The 21,954-nt window shown below is 41.9% G+C and overlaps 1 protein-coding gene across 1 annotated transcript in view; it reads left to right on the top strand.

Moving 5' to 3' along the window:
• Positions 1 to 2,179: 2,179 nt before the first annotated feature.
• The window catches only part of cntnap2a (contactin associated protein 2a), a 296,814-nt gene continuing 277,039 nt past the window's right edge, over positions 2,180 to 21,954 (top strand). Inside the window, exon 1 of the mRNA XM_076761762.1 lies at positions 2,180 to 2,438. Coding sequence (XP_076617877.1) covers positions 2,336 to 2,438 — 103 coding nt within the window. The 5' untranslated portion in view covers positions 2,180 to 2,335. The remainder of the gene's footprint in view (positions 2,439 to 21,954) is intronic.

Genomic DNA, 21,954 nt, shown 5'->3' with positions numbered 1-21,954 from the left:
GTGAGTGTGTGTGATACGAGCTACAAGATCCACCTTTTTAATAGAAGTGAATATGATTCTATTGCAGTGCTGGTGCAGTATTTGTGTGGTTTGATTCACTGTGATTTTTGGAGTTGGGATCTTGGTGAGCAGAAGGCTTGCCGTGGACATTGCTTTGCCAGATGTGTCTTACTGAAAGGGAGAAGATAACGCAGCACTGCTTCACGTCGTGTTCACTCTGATCAATCTCCATCTGGAGCATATCCTGTGGCATAGCTCTGGAGCCTACACACAGCTTCCATACGCATGCTGTAACCCTGTAATGTAGAAGTAGAAATCCAGCATTTGTCTTGTTGTTTTACCTGTAAAGGTGTCCTTTTTGAAATAGCTTGAAGAGCGTGTATTTATGCTATGACTTTTACAGGAACATCTAATCAACAGCAATACTGTGAGTGCGGTCATCTTTTCCATTTCAGGGAAATTACATGCTCAAATCAAAATTACACTGTATGCTGCTGATCCCTGATGAAAGTCATTGGTACTTCTCTTTGTACAGTAGTAGCAACTCATAATCTAGTAAAATGTTTTTTGACCCATGACCCAGCATCCATGATGATAGCATGCTTGGCTGTAATAATACATCCTTCGTGTGAAGAAATAAGTGAGACATTGCCACTGATAGAGCTGTCTGTTATGACTTTTCCATTTTCATTCTCCATTTTCTTCATTTAGAAAAATGATCCCCACAGTAATGATAATCACAGATTATGTTCTGGACAGATGACAATGACTGAGACACGACTGAGACATGATAATGACAAATGTAGACAGCCAGATACGGAAGGCAATTTGTCGTTAAGAAAACATGTTCTTTCACGAGCTTCTGAGGGGTATTTCTAGATTTTCTCTTTATTCATGTAGAAAAAAGATCAGCACCACAAATGAATCCTCATTGTTTCAGTGAGAAGCAATGAACAGATGGGTCCAGTATTTGAGAATTTGTGATGCTGAAAGAGGACAACCAAAGGAACTGTCTGCAGTTCAGAGACAGAATTAGACAGAGGCATGCAAGTGGGAAAATTGCATTGTCACATTTGGACTAGAGCCTTCTAGATCTGGTTGTCCATCAACACTGGTCAGAAACAAGACCGGCAGATTTTCCTTGAGCTAATAGTTCAGTCTGATGGAAATGAGTTTGGCTGAAATGAAGTTTTGCTGGACAAGTTTCAGTAGCACAGCTTCCAAAAATGGACGGAGCCAAGGACAGTTAAATATTTAAGGAATTCCTTTTTTGCAGACATCAAATTTTGGTCACATTCAACACGTAGAGCTGAATAACGAGTGCAACGTCTTTAATATCAAGGATGTAAGTAATTTACTGGCCGTGCCAAATCCAGCCCTGGTCCCTTGAAGATTTAGAAACTTGAAATTAACTGTTGTAGATACGGTCCACAAACCATTAAGCTCATGCAATCTGGAAGCAGTTGGTACAGATGGAGCCAAGAAGAGTTAAAATGCATTGTCAAAGACAGATGTCTGTTTACTGAGGATATATTTTTCAATAAATGTGTAGTCTCTGATAACACTTTTCCTCCTTTTAATTTTATATTAAAGGTTTATCTTTATGTAAATGCAAATGCAGCCTGTAACATGCCAGAACAAGGCGAATGCACCGAGTACAAGGCTGCCACCACCTAGAGAAGGAGGGGGGCACTGTCTGGCTGTAAGAAACGGGAAGACATTTAGAGAGGGGGAGAGACAGAAAGACTGAGATAAGTTCAGCACCGCGGACAGCGCACCCGGCGCTCCGGAGCGGAGAAATCAGTTGAGCGGATTGGAGCTGCGCACTGTCATGCCTCCTTGAACTACTGGAGCCTATACTGTACAGTACAGTCGCACCCAGTCATTCTCGTCCTGTACAGGTGGAGAGGCGGTTGTTGTTGTTGTTTGGTTTTATTTTGGAATCGCTGAATAAGGAGGCGAGATATCTGCAGAGAGAAGTGTGTTGGGCTTGCCAACACAGGCCAGCCTGTTAGTCGGCGCGATCCTTACATCATCTCTTTATTGGAGAGAGAGACAGAGAGAAAGAGAGGGAGAGAGAGAGAGAGAGAGAGAGAGAGAGAGAGGGAGAGAGAGAGATAGACATAGGGAGAGAGAAAGGGGGGAGAGAGAGAGAGAGAGAGAGGGAGAGAGAGAGAGTGAGCGAGAGTGAGAGAGAGTCCGTGCAGCCAGGCTCCTCTTCGCCAGTCCTCAACTGCGAAGCGAGTCCGACGGACCGACTGGCTGTAAAACCACCCCGCTGTTTTTTTCTGAGTGTCTCCGCTGCCGCTCTGCTCCGTCCACACCGGCTGTGAAGATGCACCGGCACCGTCCTGCGCAGGGATCGACGTTGTTATTGCCGGTTGCTTTGTGGATTTTCAGCCATGTCAACGGTGTCCAAGGAGCTTTGCCAACAACCCGTAAGTTGTTATTCTTCATTTCTGGATGTGTCTCCCGGCGCTGAACGGGTGAGTCTGCATGTGTGTGGGAAGCAGAACGAGCCTGCCTCTGGAGCAGAGGAGTAGGGGCACAGACGGTGCGTTTACCGGTGCGGCTGCAGGTATCCCCACGGTGGTGCCAGCTGGGGCTTTCGGGAGCCTCAGAGCCAGGCTTTTCAAGAAAAAGGCAGAGGGAGCGGGGATGCCTTCGGAGTTCAGACCTACACGTGTTAACTCCTCAGGATCTCTGGTTGGGTGATTGCAGCGCCCGGGATTTAATGCCCGTTGGGTGGTTTTGATCATGGGTTTTCGGGGCTGAGATATTGAATTGATATTTCAGGATGTCAATTGTGGTTTGCGTGTTTCCCGATCCTTGGCAGTCTTTGCATTTGAGAGACTAAGAGTTTGAAGCCATATCACAAATGTGAGGCTTTTTTTTTTTCTGTATTAAGGGTGTATAAGGTCATTATATGTGTTTTCAGACTAATGCACTGCATTTGCCCACAAGACATCCAAAAAGAGGTTTTGTTAAATTTCCAAATATTTAGGAGGGTCAATTGAACTTTGTGGACGCTCGGAGTCTTCACTGCTATTACCCAGAAGAGTGCAATACAATACATGTCATGTCAGTAGTTAGTTTTTTTTTTTTTTCCTCAATAAGACAAGAGTACTTTTTTTTATGGCCGAAGAATTCTTTGGCATTTACTATTTTTAATAATCTGTACAAATGTACATAGACATAGTTGTTTTTCTATGCTGTAACTTGTAAACTTTTATATTTTCATTTTTTGACCTCTTATGCCACTGTGGCTGCTTTTTGTAACCTGCTTGCTGTAACGACTAAATTTTCCCGTTGTGGGATAAATAAAGTCCTATCTTATATGTTATATTACCTTAAATTGGAATTTTGACGAGTCTCTATTGCGTAACTTTATTTTTCATCAAAGTGTAACAGGAAAACTTAAAGACAACTTACATGGCTCAGATGCTAATACATACCGTACCTTAAATACAGATGATGGATCTATTGCAGGTTAGAGCGCCTCACTTTATACTTACAGACTTGGAATACCCGATGATGATCTTTTTATTCCTTATTAACCAATAACAACCTGTCTTTTAGCATCGGGACTTTGATTACACATTGTGTTTTCACTCCTATATTCTAATGGACACATTCAAAGGCATACAGGGTGTTTACGTTGTGTAGGCTCATTATTTCTCTCCCGTGATATTTCCATGGTATGTTTTGAAACGTACCATCTGATATCTTTAAGCTTTCATATGCGCTCTCCCAAGCGCACGAAAGACCAGATCCGTTTGGTTCTGTATTTCCCTGAAATCATCCACACATGGTGCACTGTATTTCCGATGTTGCTGACGGTGACTGAGCCGGTGTGACTGATTCCCCCGGTGATCGCCAGGGCTTCTCGGGTCCCGGATGAATGTGTCCGGGGACGCGCCTCATTAATCATCCCATCCGACAGACAACAACCGAGAGACGCCACCGCGAGCCGTTTGCGCGCGTGTGCGCACACAGGCACGCCTGCGTGTGCGCGTCAGTGAGTGTTACAGAGGTGAAAACAAGACAGAAGGAGAGTCAGAGCAGAGGGGCAGTGCGTCTCTCTTGCACAAAGCTGTTGCTCGTAAGAGCAACCCCGCAGCAAATAGGTGTCATAGTGACAACACTTCATTTCTAAAACTTTATTGATCCCTTATGGAAATCCTCGGTCCTCTTGCTCCCGTCATTTGACAGCTATGACTGGGTCAGCGTCGGTGTCCCTGGAGCAAGTAGAGATTCAGTGTCTATGTAAATGAACCACTGCATAAATGTATGTTATTTTAAATTTCAACTCACTATGCTTAAATTATGAGCCCTATAAATATTTTGGATACCGCAAAAGGCAATACTAAAGGAAAAAGTCACTGTAAACTTAGTGTTATGTAAGTTCTTCAATAGATTATCAGGTAAAATGTATATTTCTATGTACCATAGAGAGAGAGAGATACAAACAGCATGTGGAGTCGGACCAGCAGTTCCACCCCTGAGCTTAAATCTGAGTGCTGAGTGCTGACTTTATCCCCCCTCGGACTAGATGTGAAACACTCAGGGGAACAGACAATGTCATTGTGTCCAATGGTCTGAGGCATTGACTAAAAAAGATGAACATTTCCATCCTACCGGGGGAAAACACTCACACGCTAGAAGTCAATGGGCTAGTTGACCCACCGACTGTGTGGATTCTCCAAAGTGCACACTGAAAATGCTTCCATGCGGCATGTGCCCCAACAACACAAGTTTCTTTAGATTCTAGATTTACATTGAGATTTGTGCGCGTTTTGCCCCATGTGGATTTGTGTGCTTTTACATGCTCATTTTTCTATTCATGCATGTTTGCTTCTACAAAGATTGTATGTTGAGCTGTAAGCCTGGGCTCTCCTCCTACGCAAGCTTGGCCTAAGGCATGTGTCAGTTTTATGTTGCATTTCAGTATCACTTCACATTCACTGCGGTTCGCCAAAATTAAATGAACGCACCGTGTACACAAGTGTATATAAGAACACTCAGAAATAGAAACTTACAAGGACGCTTACACAACCACAGCCATTGAGTTTTATTTTTTATTTTTTTAAATTAATTGTTGCATTTACTATTGACTGCTGTCTGCGAGCTAAGTTGCCCCTTGGGGACATTAAACCCTCTCTCTACAGATGATCACACAGCTGAAGGAAAGAAGATTGTGTTTGTCCCCGTTGTAGTTCAGCTGTATGCTCTAATGACTTGTCACTGTACAGTATGTACAATTATTGTTGCAGTAGTGCGCCTGAGGCAAGGTCTCTCACCGCCACGTCACAGTATCATGTTCACTTATAATCATTAGGACTTTATTTCTTTTTCCCATTTGCTCTTCAAATCAACATGTTACTATGATTATTATCGATATGGTTCACATAGGAAATTTCTGACAGGAATATCACCTCAATATTGTATTAATGTGTGAATTCTGTACTTGAAGTATATTTTGTACACACAGATATTTGGCAGTCATACAGCCTTCTTGAATGTTAACAGCTTGCTTTAACCTCATTGTTTGAAACAGCAAATCTTCCCTTTAATCAGCCTCGAACTCTCCTGCTCTGCTCCGCACCATCGCTGCTCATCACTCCCTGCGTAAAGGGCAGGGTTTGCATTTTTAACGTTCTCAGCCCCAGCGTGTGGAAAGTAAAGGATGTGTCTTTAAGTCAGTGTGTTAGTGACACCTTGGGTGGCTAAATGGGATGCCCCTAGAGCCTGTCTGATATAGAATCAGATTAGCCTTTTCTTATCTCATTAAGCATGCCAGGCCATTTGACATAGACATCAGTCTGGTTGCACCTCCAGGGCCACACAGGGCAAGACGCGGTTACCTGTTCGTCAATACGATTCAAAGTATAACACATGAAGCAAAATGAAGACTTTTAGTTGCATGTTGTTGTCAAAACAATGCGTTTCAGGCATTAAGAGTTCTTCCCATTATTTTTGACTTAGGTCTGACCAAAGGAAGCCTGCTTAGTTGTAGCTTCTGTATCAAAGTAGCTAATTTTAAGATTTGGCGAGATGCGGCTGATCCAAAGCAAACAAGAGAATAATGTGGTCCAACCTCAGAGTCCTACCACGGTAGCATTGGTGAAAGCAGCGGTATTCGTCCCTGCAGTCAACAAATGAGTCACCGTGATTGTTATCTTCACTGAGGGAAAAATGTCAATGAGATATGCTATAATTTTCTGAAAACCAACACATTAAGCAACACAGAGGTAGACCTGATGCCTGCCCTGTCTTTTGTCTTTGTGTGTGTGTGTGTGTGTGTGTGTGTGTGATGACTCCCAGTAGGAGGTGGTAATAATAGGATTAGGGCTGAAGGAAGCAGACTGGTTTGCCTCAGATTAGATCAGCTCAATACTTGGTGTTTAGTTTTGTTTGGTCCCTGTGTATTTATATGTGTGCACCTACCTGTGTTTTGGGTGTGTGTGTGTGTGTGTGTTTGTGTGTGTGTCCACGTGTAGATTTATCAGGCACTGAGTCAAGAGCTAGGAAACAAGGTCTCGTTGTTAATTGCACTGCCATTTCTCTCTTCCGTCCTGTCCTCCTCTGTCTAAATTGCTCTCTTCCTCCTGCTTTTTTTAATCTATCGCTCCTTTGCACTCCTTCTGTTTTCAATAAATCTCCCTCAGCCTCTTTTCCTCATTCTCCATATAGCTCTTCCTTGCTCTTCTCGCCTGTCATTTTGCCTCTTTTAATAAAAATCCAATACAAAAAACTTTCATGCCCTGCTCCCTTTTTTCAACTGTCTCATCCCTAACTGCCCCTGATGATTCCTCCTGCTCCCCCTACTCCTTCCCCCTCCGTCCTCCAGTCTCTCTCCTATCATTTGATTCAGTTTTTTTTCCCCCCTCTCGCCTCCTGCCCTTCCCCTTGTCCCTAACTATCTTTAATTCTTTCTATCCCTACTTGGCTCTCCTCAGTGGTTTTATCATCTGGCCGTAATCACTTCCCTCCCTCCTGTATTTTTTCGTCTTCTTTCTTCGTCCACTCAGTCTCTCTCCTCACAATCTGTGCCATTCTCATTCCACTCTTGATTACAAATATGTTTGATAGAAAAGTCCCCACTAGCAACTTTTCAAGCGAGTAATATGATGCATCTGCTTGTGTATGCTCATGCAAACTCTTAAAGCAGCACCTACTCTGTGTGTATGTGTGTGTGTGTGTGTGTGTGTGTGTGTGTGTGTGTGTGTGTGTGTGTGTGTGACCACTGCAACATCCAGACTGACATGGATCACAGCCAAACACAGCCACACTGCAGTCTCCTCTTTCAGTCTCATACAGATCTTACATTTCGCTTGCCCTGTCAGTGAATGAATGTTTTAGCTCACTAAAACATGAAGTCATGGCAGTGCTTTTGAGACAAAATGCTTGACCTATAAACGGCTGCTTTCCAAAAGACATTTCATTTTCATAGCACAAGGAATCAGAATTGCTTCGTTTCACAGCAGCCCGTAATGAACGGATATGAATTTGGCTTGAGAAGAATATCTTAACAACTTGCATGGCAACACACAATGATAATATGGCTAAGGAATCAATAGCCTTCACCCTTGTGTATTTCAAAATATATGTTGAAACAGGCACATCATATATCGCTAAAACATTCACATGTTTACATAGAGACGTTTTGCCCATTTCTTTAATGTCATAGATCTCGAGCACAGCAAACATCGAGGGGGAAACACACTATCAGTGCTACACAACTGTTTCCTGTTTTTCTATTCGCGCTCAGCTTTATACTTAGACTGCTGTATCAGTCTCCTTGAAGAATTGAAGTTCCTCTCGGAAGTGAATGCTACTGCAAGGCTATCTATGTTTCATCATGGGAGCAAGGCTGAGTGATCCCAATGTACAGTGACAATTCATGCAGCATAATTCCCTTAACAATGTCAGCAACGTAACGTGCATGCACACACACACACACACAGGCCAGCACCATGCAGCTCACACAGACTTTTCTCTGTCCCCGTCTTCCTTCCTTAGTCGCACACAGACACACACACACACACACATACAGAGGCTCACACCATGCACCTCTCACACAGACACACAGACTTTTCTGTGTCTCCTTCTTCCCTCCTCAGTTACACACACACACACACACACACACACACACACACACAGACAGGTACTTCTATCCTTGTGAGGACCGTCACTGACATAATGAATTCCCCTCACCCTAACCTTAACCAGAACAAATAAATGACTAACCCTTACCTAATCTAAACCTAACTGCCTAAATCCAAATCTTATCCTTCCAACAGGCCTCTGAAGTTGTGAGGACCAGCCATAATGTCCTCACTTTCCAAAAATGTAGCAAGTACACGTGTACACACACATACACACACACTACATAGACATTAATTTTCTGGAGACTGACCCTAACCATAACCATAGCCACTACTAGCCTAACCCCAACCTCACCCTAACTTTAATGACAGTTCCCATTGGGGACATTAAGGGTTTCTTTACCCAACTGGACAAGCTGTCCCAAATTTACTATTCTGTAGTCTGAAATGTGTCCCTGAAGGAAGGCTAAATGAGAAACACACAAACACACACACCCGAACCTATCCAGGTCAATGAATGTTGCTGACTTGATAATCATAAATTGAACACTGAACCCATAATGGGGACTGTAGGACAGGTGCGTCATTGTGTAATTCTACATTTAGGAATATGTGCATGCGTGCTCCTCTCTTTGAGACAGTGTGCATGTGTGTGTGTGTGTGCGTGTGTGCGCGTGAGCATGTGTGAATTACAGGATCTGAAAGTTATTCTAGTGGAATGTGTTCTCATTAGAACCCGTCAGAATCTGTCCACCTCGTTAGACAAGGGTCTCTGAGATGGAGAGTGGGCTGGAATGATAGATGGAGGAAGAGAGAGGGACATTTAGAGTAAGAGGCGCCATGTATCAAAAAAGAGAGCAGGATGAGGAGAGACAGCTCGAGGAAAGATGGTCAGGAGGCGAGGATTTTGTACGACTCCTTGTCATTCAATATAAGTGTCATTATAATCTGTGCCTGCATCAGAATGCAGCCGTTGCATTATTCAGAGATCAGACCCGGCTGTGTCACCTGATACCGCACTTCCCTCTGATAATACCTGGCATTTTTACAACTTGATCGATCATATTAACAACCGTCATAATTGCTTTTTCAGTTAATGTGAATATCCACTTAGAATTCATTTATTGTACATCACCATCACCATCATTGTCATCATTTTAAATTTGTCTCTATTGGACCCACAGCGTGAAAACAGTGCCAGGGGACACAGAATGAGAAAAGAGCAGATAGAACTGAAAGCCAAGGCAAAATGAAAACAAAGAAGATTGGAATATAGTAAACAAATGTTACAAATAAGAGCGGAGGACGGCAAAATAAAACCATTCTGATTAGCTTTTTATCGGTTCCTTCCTGTCAAAGGTTAACCTGCAGTGTATAAGGTGATACCCTGCTGATCTGAGTCCATCTTGAGCTTTAACTTGGAGCCAGACCCCATTTCTCACTTCTGAACCTTATGTTACTATTACAGTGAATGTTGTAGATGTTGAATGAAGCAAGATTCTGCAACTGCAATGCCTGTCTGCTTTTTTTTCTGTCTTCAAATTCATTCATAATCCAGTAAAACTGGGTGCTAGGACCATTTGATTTGACTATTTTCAAAGCAGTCACATGAGTGCCCATTTTAAAAATCCTTTTCATAACAGAGAAGACTTGAAATTGGTGCTGATTGTACCTGTAACCCTCTGTACTGAGTTCTAAAGTGCTTGTTGTTGCAAAACCTGTACAAAATAGAGTTGAAATATTGTGTGTTTTAGCCTTGAATGCAGCAGTTACTGAGTCACTAAGAGGAAGCTAATAGATAGGGTACAACAACAGGCCTGGATTAATCTTGGGGGAATGCCAGGATCGAGCTGTACCAGGGTAGTGGAGGCGTTTGAAAGAACAGTTAAAAGCAATGTCAGTGAACCTGACCCAAATCATCAGTGTCAAAACAACAGTGTCAAAAGTAGCACAGAGTAAAACCGGGCAGTCACCTCTGTCAGCAGCAGGGAGGTTTAGACACACTGACGCAGTGTTATACCCCTTGTACATGCTCTTGAACAACCTCCAATGCTGGGGAAGGCATCAGTATAAATGGGTTGTCCTGTGTCCAGCATCCAACGAGGACTTGATAGTGCAACAATAAGAACATGATCCCTCCTTGGCATCCTACCCACAAATACTGCCAGTCATGTTCAGTGTAGCTGGCCAAGCCACAGCCAGGTACTGAATTCAAGGCATGGTGGGCAAGCATTTGTAGTCAGGTGCCTGGTCCCCTGATTTCACTGTCTGAGCCACATTCAAAAGTGCTGTTAATGCAGAAGTTCATGCAACAGGTGACTGAGAAGCTATATTGATATTAAAGGCTCTATGTCACCTGGAAGAATAATAACATTTATTATTGTTTGTTTTAGTTGTTATTGATAAATGTGTAGCATCAATTGAAAATTTCATCATTGATTTTTACCTTCTTGGTTCTTGGAGTTCCTTTGCTACATTGATGCAGTAAACTTCCTCACTGGCCTGTTTTAGGGTTGATTCAAACCACTTTTTTTCTGTCTTTTGTTCTTTCTGATTGCTTCAAATCCAAGCTGATTGGTCCCGAGCTAACACCTTACTGCTAATTAACTTTGACACTATTATTAAGAAAATATGATAATTTTGGTAATCATTATTTTGACCTTTGAGCTAATCTAACATGACTTATGTGGTCGCTGACTTGGAAAGCAAGAATGATTCATTTTAACATGTCAGGTCTATTAAAAGGTCAAAGGAGTGCGACATAAGAAAAGGTGTTTCCACAAACAATACAAGTCAGTTACATTTATTATTGTTAACCTAGTCATAAAAAACAGTGATAATCAGAACTGCAGAGGTGTCATTGTGTCATAATGTGAACTTTAAATGACACAATACTACTAAAAAATATATCATTGAGTCATAGTGACTACATTACATAGTGAGTAGTGATTTAATGAGACTTTGAGCTAATTACATTAATTGATTAGTTATTACTCATGTAAAAATAATTACTAATTCATTAGCCAGAGTTTGAGAGTGATCTAGCAATAAAAAGCTGTAATCTTGATTTATATAGAGTTGCACTGAGCGTATTGTCAGCGGAGACTTAAACTGTGCCTTTTGCTTGTCCCTCTCTTTGAGTTTAACCTATATTCTGTAACATCAACTCTTTGATCTGCACATGCCCGATGGGTAGCATGATGAATCTGGGGATTACACATTAAAAACCGCAGCACAACATCTGTTCAACTGTCTCACTGATGCATGCACACACACGCACACGCACACACACACACGCACACACACACACGCACACACACACACACACACAGCCATACTCCCTCATAGAGTCTCACCATGCCTGTCTTTCACTCTCTTTTTGTCATTATGTACAGTAGGTAGCACAGTCAAAATGTATGTATATGAGCATGGGACAGAGCAGGTTTGTGTGTTTGTCAGACCGTGCGTGTACGTATGCACAAGTCCCTTTCTGTCATAATGGATGTTGGAAATCTAGCCACCAGCTCATGTGGAAGAGTGCTGTGGAAAAGGGCATTGTGCCGCAGCTAAGACAAATGTTGTTATTACTCTCAGCCTTTGCATTCAATTTGTTTTTTAAGCCGCTTGAATACCCCATTTACAGACCAAGATTAAGTGAATTAATCTTTGGGCTACTTCCATTGAGGAAACACTTCTCCTTTTTCTCTTTAGACTCAAAGGAAAAGCACAGAGGTAGGATGGGAATATACTGTAGCCAGCCAGTCACTTGGAAAACATTGTGTATTTCTCACTGTGTGTATCTCTGTTTCCATATAGTGAAGCTGCAATATACACATGAGGCATGTCCTGACTGTGCAAGACTCGGTCTGTGTGTGTGTGTGTGTGTGTGTGTGTGTGTGTGTATTCCTCACTGGGTGCATGTATGACGACAGAAATAAGAAGGAGACTGAAAATGAAGTGGAGAACAAATGTAACTGGGAGGGCAAACATGAGTTGCGATAAATGGACAAATGTTCATTGTGTTCCCTGGACTTGCTTGAATGAAGGTGTGTGTGTGAGGAAATTAATTTAAGTGTGCAAAAAGATGTGTGTTTCATGCATGGTCTGCACATGTCCTTGTAGAGTGTGTGTGTGTGTGTTTGTGTGTGTGTGTGTCTGTCTGTATAGACTGGCTCAGCCAGGAGGAACCAGTGTTTAAAGCGCACAGTAATTGGGATGTCAGACAGGCCTGGTCTCTTGCGGAGTCTTGGATAACCTCTAGCAGGATATCCACGAACATCAGGATTCACTGAACTTTGTGTGTGTGTCCCAGTTAATTTGGGACCAATTGAGGACAAAAACTGTGTTCCCAGTTGAGAAAGAATTCTCTTTTCTCAGTGGTTAAGGTGAGAGTTGGGTTGAGGCTGTGTGGATGTGTTGAATTAGGGTTAAAAATGAATGGAATTTTGTCTAAGGTCTACAAAAGTGACCTAAGAAATGTGTTTGTGTATGCGTGCATGTTTTAGTATTTTGGACTAATACCAATACCTTGTTTTTCATTAGCTTAGTGGTCCAAATACTGAAGGCCCTGATTCAAAACTATTCAGCTGAAAATCTTAAATTATTCATTTGATATGAGTGAAAATTTAACTGGAGGAATGAGTGGTGATCCACTACGGGGAAGACAAATTACTCTATTGGAATTCTTGGAACCACAGAAACACTCACAGTTGTACAATGGTATTACAGTGTGATCCTTCATTTGCCACATAAATAATCTCTGGCAGAGTACAGCCACTGGCTTGCAGAGAACTCACAAACCCACAACAGGCCAAGTTTAATTTTGGCCTTCCATCAAGTTACTCACAGAGTTAACTTTAATTAGCAACAGCTGACATGACCTGCGGCAGCCACCGTTTGTCATTCTAACACATAACAAAGCTTGTTGTTTGTCTCTGCTGAATAAAGATGAGAAGGTACTACCTGAACATTTTGTACACTGCTCTTTGCTATCGTTTTAGCCAATACGGATCCATTAAAATGTGCCTGGATTTGCCCCAGTACTGATCCGTAGGATGATCCCTGGCAATTTTGCTTGTGTGCTTCTGCTCAAGAAGAAAATCACTTTGCATTTTATAGTCATAGTACATGGTGTGTGTGTGTGTGTGTGTGTGTGTGTGTGTGTGTGTGTGTGTGTGTGTGTGTGTCTGTTGGGAGGAGGTGTCTGTGTGTGTCTGTGTATGGCAGAGGCTAGGTGTGTGTGTAGGTGTAGACACTTGTGTGATAGAAAAGAGCTTTTTGTGTGTATAACATGGAGGAAAAGAGGGTTGAGGCTAGATGTGGATGTGGTCCATTAGCCGTGGTTCAAGGTGCTGTTCCAGTGTAAGCTAAGATTAGTCAGACAGGGGTCACTGCTTCCTCTTTATACCTTTCTTTCACCTGCCTTCTCTCTGCCTTCTTCTATATTTTTCTTTTACTGTGGCTTTCTTTGACTTTTCCTCCCTCTCCTGGTCCCCATCTGTCTTTGTCTATGTGCTTGTCAGACTGTTTTATTCACTCAGGTTGCCTCTTACTCTTACCCACTTTATTCTTCTTTCTCTGTGCTGAATGCCACCATGTTGCTGTCTCTTTTCACGTTGCTTCCCCATTTATGTCTTGGTCATTTGACTTCCTTTAACTATTTTGTCTCTCTTTATCTTTCAGTCTGTATCCCTGTATGTTTCACCTTTCCCTCAAGCTGTCTAGATTATCAGGTCTAGGCAGCATTGGCACAACAATTAGATTTCCTTGACAAAAGCAGAAAGCATTGGTTTCCTGACAATGCTATCGAGTCTACATGTGGAGCTGTTAAACATAAGTTTCATGTTTTGCAGCATTAAGATAAAGTAAGGCGAGGCATGACAAGTTTATTTGTATGACACATTTCATACACAAAGGCGATTCAAAGTGCTTTACATAATGTATTAAAACATGAAAAAAGAGTGAAAAACAGCACAGCTTTAGCTTAGCTTGGAATTCCTTCACAAACATCTTGAACTTTAATGTATAGAGTAAACTATTTTCTTAAAGAACAAGTGAAATATCTCTGCAACAGCAGGTACAACAGATCAGCTACTTAGAGGAACCAGAAATACGTCCGAATGTTTCCCAATGACACAGACACTTTAAGAAACTTGTTGCTGAAACTTGCTGTTCTGACTCCTCTCGCTCGTGCCTTTTGCCCTTCATCAACCAACTTATTCAATTTAGAAAGTTTTTTGAGAATCTAAATTATATTCTTGTACTTCTTGCATTTGATTAGTCAGTGATTGTGATTACTGCCAGCTCCACCTCTGCGGTTACTGGACCTGTTGCAGCTACTTTTCAGGGTCGGAGCTATGGCCTGTGATTGAATACATGAACCAGTTTCTGCTTGTGAAAAATAGAGTTCACAATTTTTTTTGAAAGGTTTTCTCAAAAATGTTTCTGTATTGGAGTATATGTTTCTTTTCTGCCACTGTCCCTCTTCCTACACAAAGCACAGTCGGTTAATATGCTCTTCAGCAATAATTCCGGTTAATTCTGCCCTTTGTGGAAAGAGGTCAAATTGCTAATTAATATACAGCATGCTGTGTGAGTTTATTAACAATGAGCTCAATTTAGAGCTGCTGGAAGTACCACAAAGACAATATTAAAGACAGCAGCACAGTTGTAGATTGAGTTAGGTCAATCCTTTAGCAGCTCAGTTGATTAATTTGGAATTTCATTAAATCCCCATTAAACTGGTGCTTAATGAGTGCATACTATTGAAATTCACGGTGTGCTTCACATTTTCAAATTGTGATCTCAAATGGAAATATTTGGGAATTAGTTTTAATATCAGTACTTAATAAATGCTCATTCTGTCTGCTGGCATCTCTATCAGTTGTCTAGAGATGAGATGATAGTGGCCAACATGGAGGGGATTACAGCATGGCTGATCACAGATCAGTTTCAGATGTTTAATCTGTGTCTGGGATGAGCAGAGATGCGGACTGAGTGCATGGCAGAGCAACACACACACACAGGCAGGAGGGCGGGCAGACAGACAGACAGGAAACATCAAATCTGATTTATAGATTTATCTACTCGGCAAACACCCTACCATGCTCCTTTATTTCAGCTGCTTGGGTGATGGATAGGATATGGAAGCATTTTCATTCCTGTGTGCACATCTGAGTCTGAAAGGGTTGGTGAGTGGGTGTCCTTGCATGTGCGTATTATATCATACCTAAGTATGTATGCCTGTGCATGTGTTGTTCGGGGAATGCACATTTACACAGGACATCCACTCGTACTCTCACATCCACACAGACACGCACATAGTGCAGCAAGTCTTTTTGCTTTTTACTATGGAGCCAGAAAAGTGTGCGATCGATTAGCTGTGAGAGCAGAGGAGAGGCGAATGCCCTTTGACTCTCTTTGAAGGACATAGTGCAAAGTGCTGCCCTAAAAGCTCAGTGTGGGGTCGGATTCTTTGGCTGTATGTGAAGCTAGTGCAGCACATTCATCAACTCACCAAAGTTAAAAGCTTGTTATCCTTCAGCTTTATTGTGTGACATCTAACATACTGTTTCATGGTGAAAGAAAGATTGCGACTGTTTTTTTCAGTTCAGTTCGTTGGGGGTTGGGAGCTTCATTGCTGTCTGGTTCAGATGTGAAAAGTTTGTTGGTTTTGTGTGTGAGTGGTTCATTAGGTGTACCTGTCAAAAGCATAGGAATGTGAGATGTGGAATCAGCCTCAAGTGGCCATTGAAGGAACTGCAGTTTTGGGCACGTCTGCTTCATTGGCTTCATTTTGCAGCCCCACAGGTTGCCACATGGATTAGACTCAACCTAACATTAGTTGGAACAAAAAGAAAATGTAGTTTCATGTAGATAATGTCAGGTGCCAATTAATTGCTTAAAGAATGCACTGTATCTGCAAGATACTTTGAAGATTCTGGTCCTCGGGGACCCCTGCCCTGCATGTTTTAGATGTTTCCACCACACCTGATTCAAATGATCGGCTCGTAATCAAGCTCTGCAGTGGCTTGATAACGAGCCACTCATTTGAATCAGGTGTGTTGGAGCAGGAAACATATAAAACATGCAGGGCAGGGGTCCCCGAGGAACGGAATTGAGAAACGCTGGATTAAAGCATCCATTTAATGGCTTATGCATATGTCAGACCAAATGCAAACAGTGAGTATAAAAGTTTTATTTCAGACAGTTTTTTGAAAAGGATCAAGGTCTGTGATCATCATCAACAGTTTAACCAAACCAGAAGTGTTAAACTTGAGAAGAATCTAACTGCCCTCTGCCCTCCATGTTCCTTTTTTTTCCCCATCCTCTGGATTGCTCAAACAAATCACTCTTACACCTGTACTTTATGTATGCCTAGATACACACACACACACACACACACACACACACACACACACACACACACGCACACTGAAACACACAAATTCCGAAGGCTATTTTCATCTCTGGAATGAAGGGGTGCATGGGAGAGAGGAACAGAGGACAAGGGCAGTGGAAGTGTTGTGTTTAGTCAGCAGAGTGTGTCAGCCAGCTAATGGACAGACAGGCCACAGACTCTCCCTGAATGGGATCCAAAACCATTAGCAACTTGCACACTTCAAAGAGTGGTAATGGGCGATCCCGTGAAACCACCCTAATGTACTGTGTGTGCATGTGTGTGTGTGTGTGTGTGTCTTATTTACCTCTGTGCATGCTTCAGGTCCAGAACATTAATCCCCCTCCCTGACTGGCCCATGAAGATATGTTGATATAGACATAAATGACTGATAATACAACGACAGTGGCAACTTCAATGATATTCTATCGATTAGCCTGATACGTGCTAAACATGTAATGTTAAACTGTCATATTATTAATGACTAAATGTACCTATATGCACCTTTTCAGTGAACTGAATTGTGTCTAGTGCCGTGTTCAGTTAATCCATTCTTTCAGTTAAAGCCTGACATTCCTTTGAACCTTAGCTCTACTTAGTTTTTTTTTGGTCATTTAGCAAATGTAAGCATGCCAGACTTTAACAGCGTCTATACAGGGAGCGTTTCAGTTTTTCAGTCATCTGTCTCATGTGCTCCTGATAGAGCACATACGCTCCTGCTCAGTCCAGTTGTCTGCACAAGCGCGACAGCTCGAAGCAACTCAAAGTGTATTTTTACATCTCCAATCTATTTTCTTTTGTTTTGGGTGAATAACTACAGTGTTTGTGTATTTGCCTCAGAGCACTGCCCAAACACGGGTGATCTACAGCACACTCACTGCTGTGCCTGAACACATCCTGTGTCCACACAGAGCGAAGACTGAAGCTGCTGCTGCTTTTCTGCTAAAGCGCTGCTTATGCTGCACTGTATGTGTAGATGTGCTGTTAGTCGTCACAGTAAGAAAACAGTGATGTTCTGATGACCTTTCGCTTGAGCACTTTGTGCACCATGTAAGCATTTTACATAAAATGAAAAACATTTTCTCAAATCTCGGCCAATTGAACGTACAGTATACAGTATTTTTATGCATTGTCAGCAGGGTGCAGGCCCTTTCATTGTATTTTTATGCTAATCTTGGGGTCCATGCACCTGAGAAAGCAGTTGAATAGACTAAAACAGTGTTTAACAGTACTGGTTATGTTGGTTTTTTGTAGTAACTGCTGAATTTCTTCAAAGTCAGGTAACAGCGACCGCACAGAGGGTCACTGTCCACTGTTGCCTGTAAGTCTGGCATTGTACCCTGGTCTGATAGTGGTGGTGTGAGGTAGCTGCAAAGGAATATACTAAAGTGGCATTTATTAGACAAGCAAATGGAAACAATATGCAGCTGAATCAGCATCAACATGTGCTCTATTGTTGTTACATTCAGCATTTTATACTCTCAGTCTGTCCACATTCACTTATCTGATGCTTTTACTCAGAATGACTTACAAGAATAACACCATAATCACAGCAAGATGATATGATGGCAAGACAAGAAAATGCTACAGTGGGCATTTGAGCAGCTCTGAAGTGCACTTCCCTTTTCCGGCAACGGTTCTCATAGTGCTCTTGAGCAAGTCACTTAACCTCTAAATTGTCCAGTATGCCCATTCAGTGGCCACCAGACTGACTGCTGAGCAGCTGTCAAATGTATGTGTGTTACACTCCGTGCGCCTGCAACTGCTTCTCCAGATTGTTCCTGCAAATGTGTTCGGCCGTCATGCATGCTTGGAGTAATACACCAAAATACAGCATGTTTTGGGACATTTTTTTTACACATTCGGCAGCCGTTTAATTATTCTGCTTGTTTTACACAATGCTAGCCCTTCACTATAATGCAGCCATGATTTTGATTTAATAAAAAAAAGAGGACATATCCTGACATATCTCAACTGTGTTGGTCCTTCGGCTTTAATCACACAAAGACACGTGAGCCATATGAATGCATGACTGTCCAAATTGCTGATTGTTAATAAATGTCACATAAAGCGTAGTGTAATCAGTCAACAGTGTAACAAATCACATTACCGCCACAGAAATAATGTGGTTTAATTGCATGTTGAAAAGGTTGAATGTAATATTTTTGTCTGGCTTTGGTTTTTATGGCTGTTTAGTAAAATGCCCAGGAAAATGTCATCCCACTCCATCATTCACAACCAGTTCATTGTGCTGTGGTTTTAATGGGCTTTTCCACACAAAAATCTTTGAAAGTATCTATTTCTGTTAAATTTCTTTTTGTAATGGAGCCTAAGTCATGTCAGTTAGAGCTAGAAGACAAGTATATTCCAGACGGGAATGTTTACCAGTAACTCCACTGTCACTTTTCCATTATAGTATAGATACCGTTACCCCTGGAAAGGAATTGAGTACTTATTCCACCACTGATGCAGTTCAGAAATGTCCCTTTTTGTCTCTGTAGTCATTCTACTGACAAGTTGTTGCTTGGCCTGGAACCGCAGTGGGAATTGCTGTACTTGATTAAGCACCCGAATATGTTTAAACATAAAATATGCTGCTAAAGAAAGAGCTACATAATGCAACACAAATGCCTGTGACTGTGGTGTACTTGACAACGACTTATTTATGTAATACCCAAGAGGGGACATCTGAATGTGTACTGTACAGTAGTGATAAATGAAATACAATGCAGCCGCCAACACTACAGTATATTGTGTATGGAGGAGGCACTGAAACAGCGTGCTTCAGGACAGGGCTTTGGTCAGTTGTTCTTGCACGTTTGGTCTGGCTCAGCTCTTGAGTTAATGTGGGTCACAAGCAAATCAAATCAAAAAACAATCACATAACCTCAATGAACTTAAGTAATGAAACATTTTTTTGCTCATCCAGTGATCATGAAATACTTTCCTTCACTAATATTCTCAGTATTGCCTATTTTAGTTTCCTCGAAACTGGGATTGTCCTTTGAGGCTTTAATTGATATACACATTGTACTTGACATGACATAAGCATTTCTTATGTATTAATGTATTTTGTGTCAGTGCCCGATATTAACAAGGCCTGAAATTAAACATGTCTCCTTTTTGCATAGTAGTACGTGCTTTGATTCGGGTGTCTTTCACTGTCAAATGAATAACCTACTCTACAATAGGTTATTCATTTAACATTATGCCGTAAACACACATTGAAACACACTGAAACATGTTGGTAATTGTTTTCCTGAAACAGGATAATTATTTACACTGTGTGTACTGACTGCAAATGGTGCACAGTAATTTCTTTCAGCTCAGAACTCACCTGAGGACGCATTTTCAGCATTCGCTGTGGACACAACAAAGGCATTTATCTGAAAACAAGATATAGTATCACTTTGTGGAAGTTGTTTCTATCTAAGAGAAACACATACCTTCACAGTTTAGTCAGTGAGAGGAAATGTATTGATGTCAAGGCATCATCCTTACTCTATTCCCCTCTGGTGGTGGGACTGTAAGCTATGCTCTAATAAGGGTCTTAGCTGATGGCAATTTGCCTGCAACATGGAATAGAAGTAGTAATTTTGCTACACTTAAGCTGGAATCAGTGACGTGCTTGCAAAGCTCTGTCAAGCATTTGTAATCTTCACCCGAAGAGAATCAGCTAGTATTATTAAAAAACTGTTGAAATATATGGCTAGACTGCAATCTGAAAGACAGTGCAGATTTAAGAGCATCTGGTGTTAACGGTCAGTCCTGATATATACACAAATCCTCCTATATGTTCAGTGTGTATGTTGTAGGTCTGTGATTACAGCAGTCCAACCCTGATCCATTATAATTACATAGAAACTGTCCTTTGTGTTTTCAGGAAGTTACTCTGGCCTTTGGTATTTAGTTTAATTGAGTTACAACCATACGAGTAAGAAGAAACAGGTGGTTTTGCTCTTACATGGCTCTTCTCTGTAAAGTTAACACAACACTCCCCCATTATCATCTTGTTATCACAGAGCTGCGATGTAAAGTGCTACCAAACACCCTGCTTAGAGGCAGATATGAGTTAAAAAAAAACAGTGACTCATGCCAGCCAGGTTGCAACACACACACACACGCATTGTCGTCGTTCAACCCGTTTGAATGACTACCCACCATTTTCAAGTGCAGCTGAACAGCAGTAGGTCTCCCTCTCAACAAAAGAGCGCCCCTCTTGACAACCCTGAAAGAATGGCCTGCTAGACAAATCCACTAAAATCCAAGTACCTCTACAGTGTCAAAAATGAAATCCTTTTTTCACATCAAGGTAAAAAAATAAAATCCCTCACAAAAATACCCTCAGGATTCTACTCTGTAGTGTTTGTTAAAGGAAGTAGGGGCAGTCCACACTCCATGGTATTATTTCTTTATTGAGAAAGTAGTGCAGATGAGTAGAGGAGACACAGGAGAGGAGAATCAATCCTTGGCCAGTGGGCACATGCGGTTCCGGTGGTAGGACTCGTAACAACTACACCTTCTAATTTCTTCTTCTACTGTTCAAAGTTATGTTTTGTCCAAAGCCAAGTATGCCCAGGGCCTTCTCCCCACCCCTGTGAGAGCTGTGAACGAAATTTTATATGGCTGTAAATATTGATGCCTCGAGAACGGCACAAGAGAGCAAAACAGCTGCAACCTGCTGTACTGAGGGAGGAGGATAACATGCAGGAATGATCAAGGGTGTTTGAAGTCCTGCAGAGCTTTCACTGTGTGATGAGATTTTCTTTGTTATATGCAAAGAATGCAGTGTGTGTGTGTGTGTGTGGGGGGGGGGGGGGGGGGGGGGGTGAGAGTGCATCTTTGTGTGCTGTGTTCTTGTGGTGTAGAAGCTGCAGAAAGACAGTTCTTGCAGACTGCCATTAATAACAAACGGGTGGCTGCAGGTAGCACCTTTCCGCTGAGACTGTTTGTTAAATAATGTACCAAGTCGGCTAATTATGAATAATATATCACTCCACACCGTTGTTCCTCTTACTTTTCTTCACCTTACAATGATTAAATTGCCCTCCACCCATCACCTCGTCTTTTCCCTCTCATTTTACATCTTTCATCATCTCTCTTTTCTCTGACACTCCCTCCTCCTCTTTTGCTCTCTGTCCTGGTTTCACTCTCTTTACCACTGATTCATAACAGTTCCTCTGCAGCTAAATCAAAAGCAGCGTGCCCATAATATCCACCGGTGACAGCATAGAATGCTTTACAGTTAATGATGAAAGATTTTGATTGCATCATGACTATTATCAATGCGACCATCATTTTATTACCTGGCCTTGTTATTGAGTTAAAAACCTTCACATCCTTCAGAGTCGCTTTGACTGTTTCTTCTTTAAATCCTCTTCAAACTTTCTTTTGTGAAAGCAACCCACTCACTGCCACTCAGTGCAGCCTCTCTACCCTCACCACATG

Source organism: Chaetodon auriga, chromosome 21 (genome assembly GCF_051107435.1).
Source record: "Chaetodon auriga isolate fChaAug3 chromosome 21, fChaAug3.hap1, whole genome shotgun sequence".
NCBI classification, from domain to species: domain Eukaryota; kingdom Metazoa; phylum Chordata; class Actinopteri; order Chaetodontiformes; family Chaetodontidae; genus Chaetodon; species Chaetodon auriga.
The sequence above is the reverse complement of the archived record's forward strand: the minus strand, read 5'-3'. Positions and strand labels throughout refer to the sequence as shown.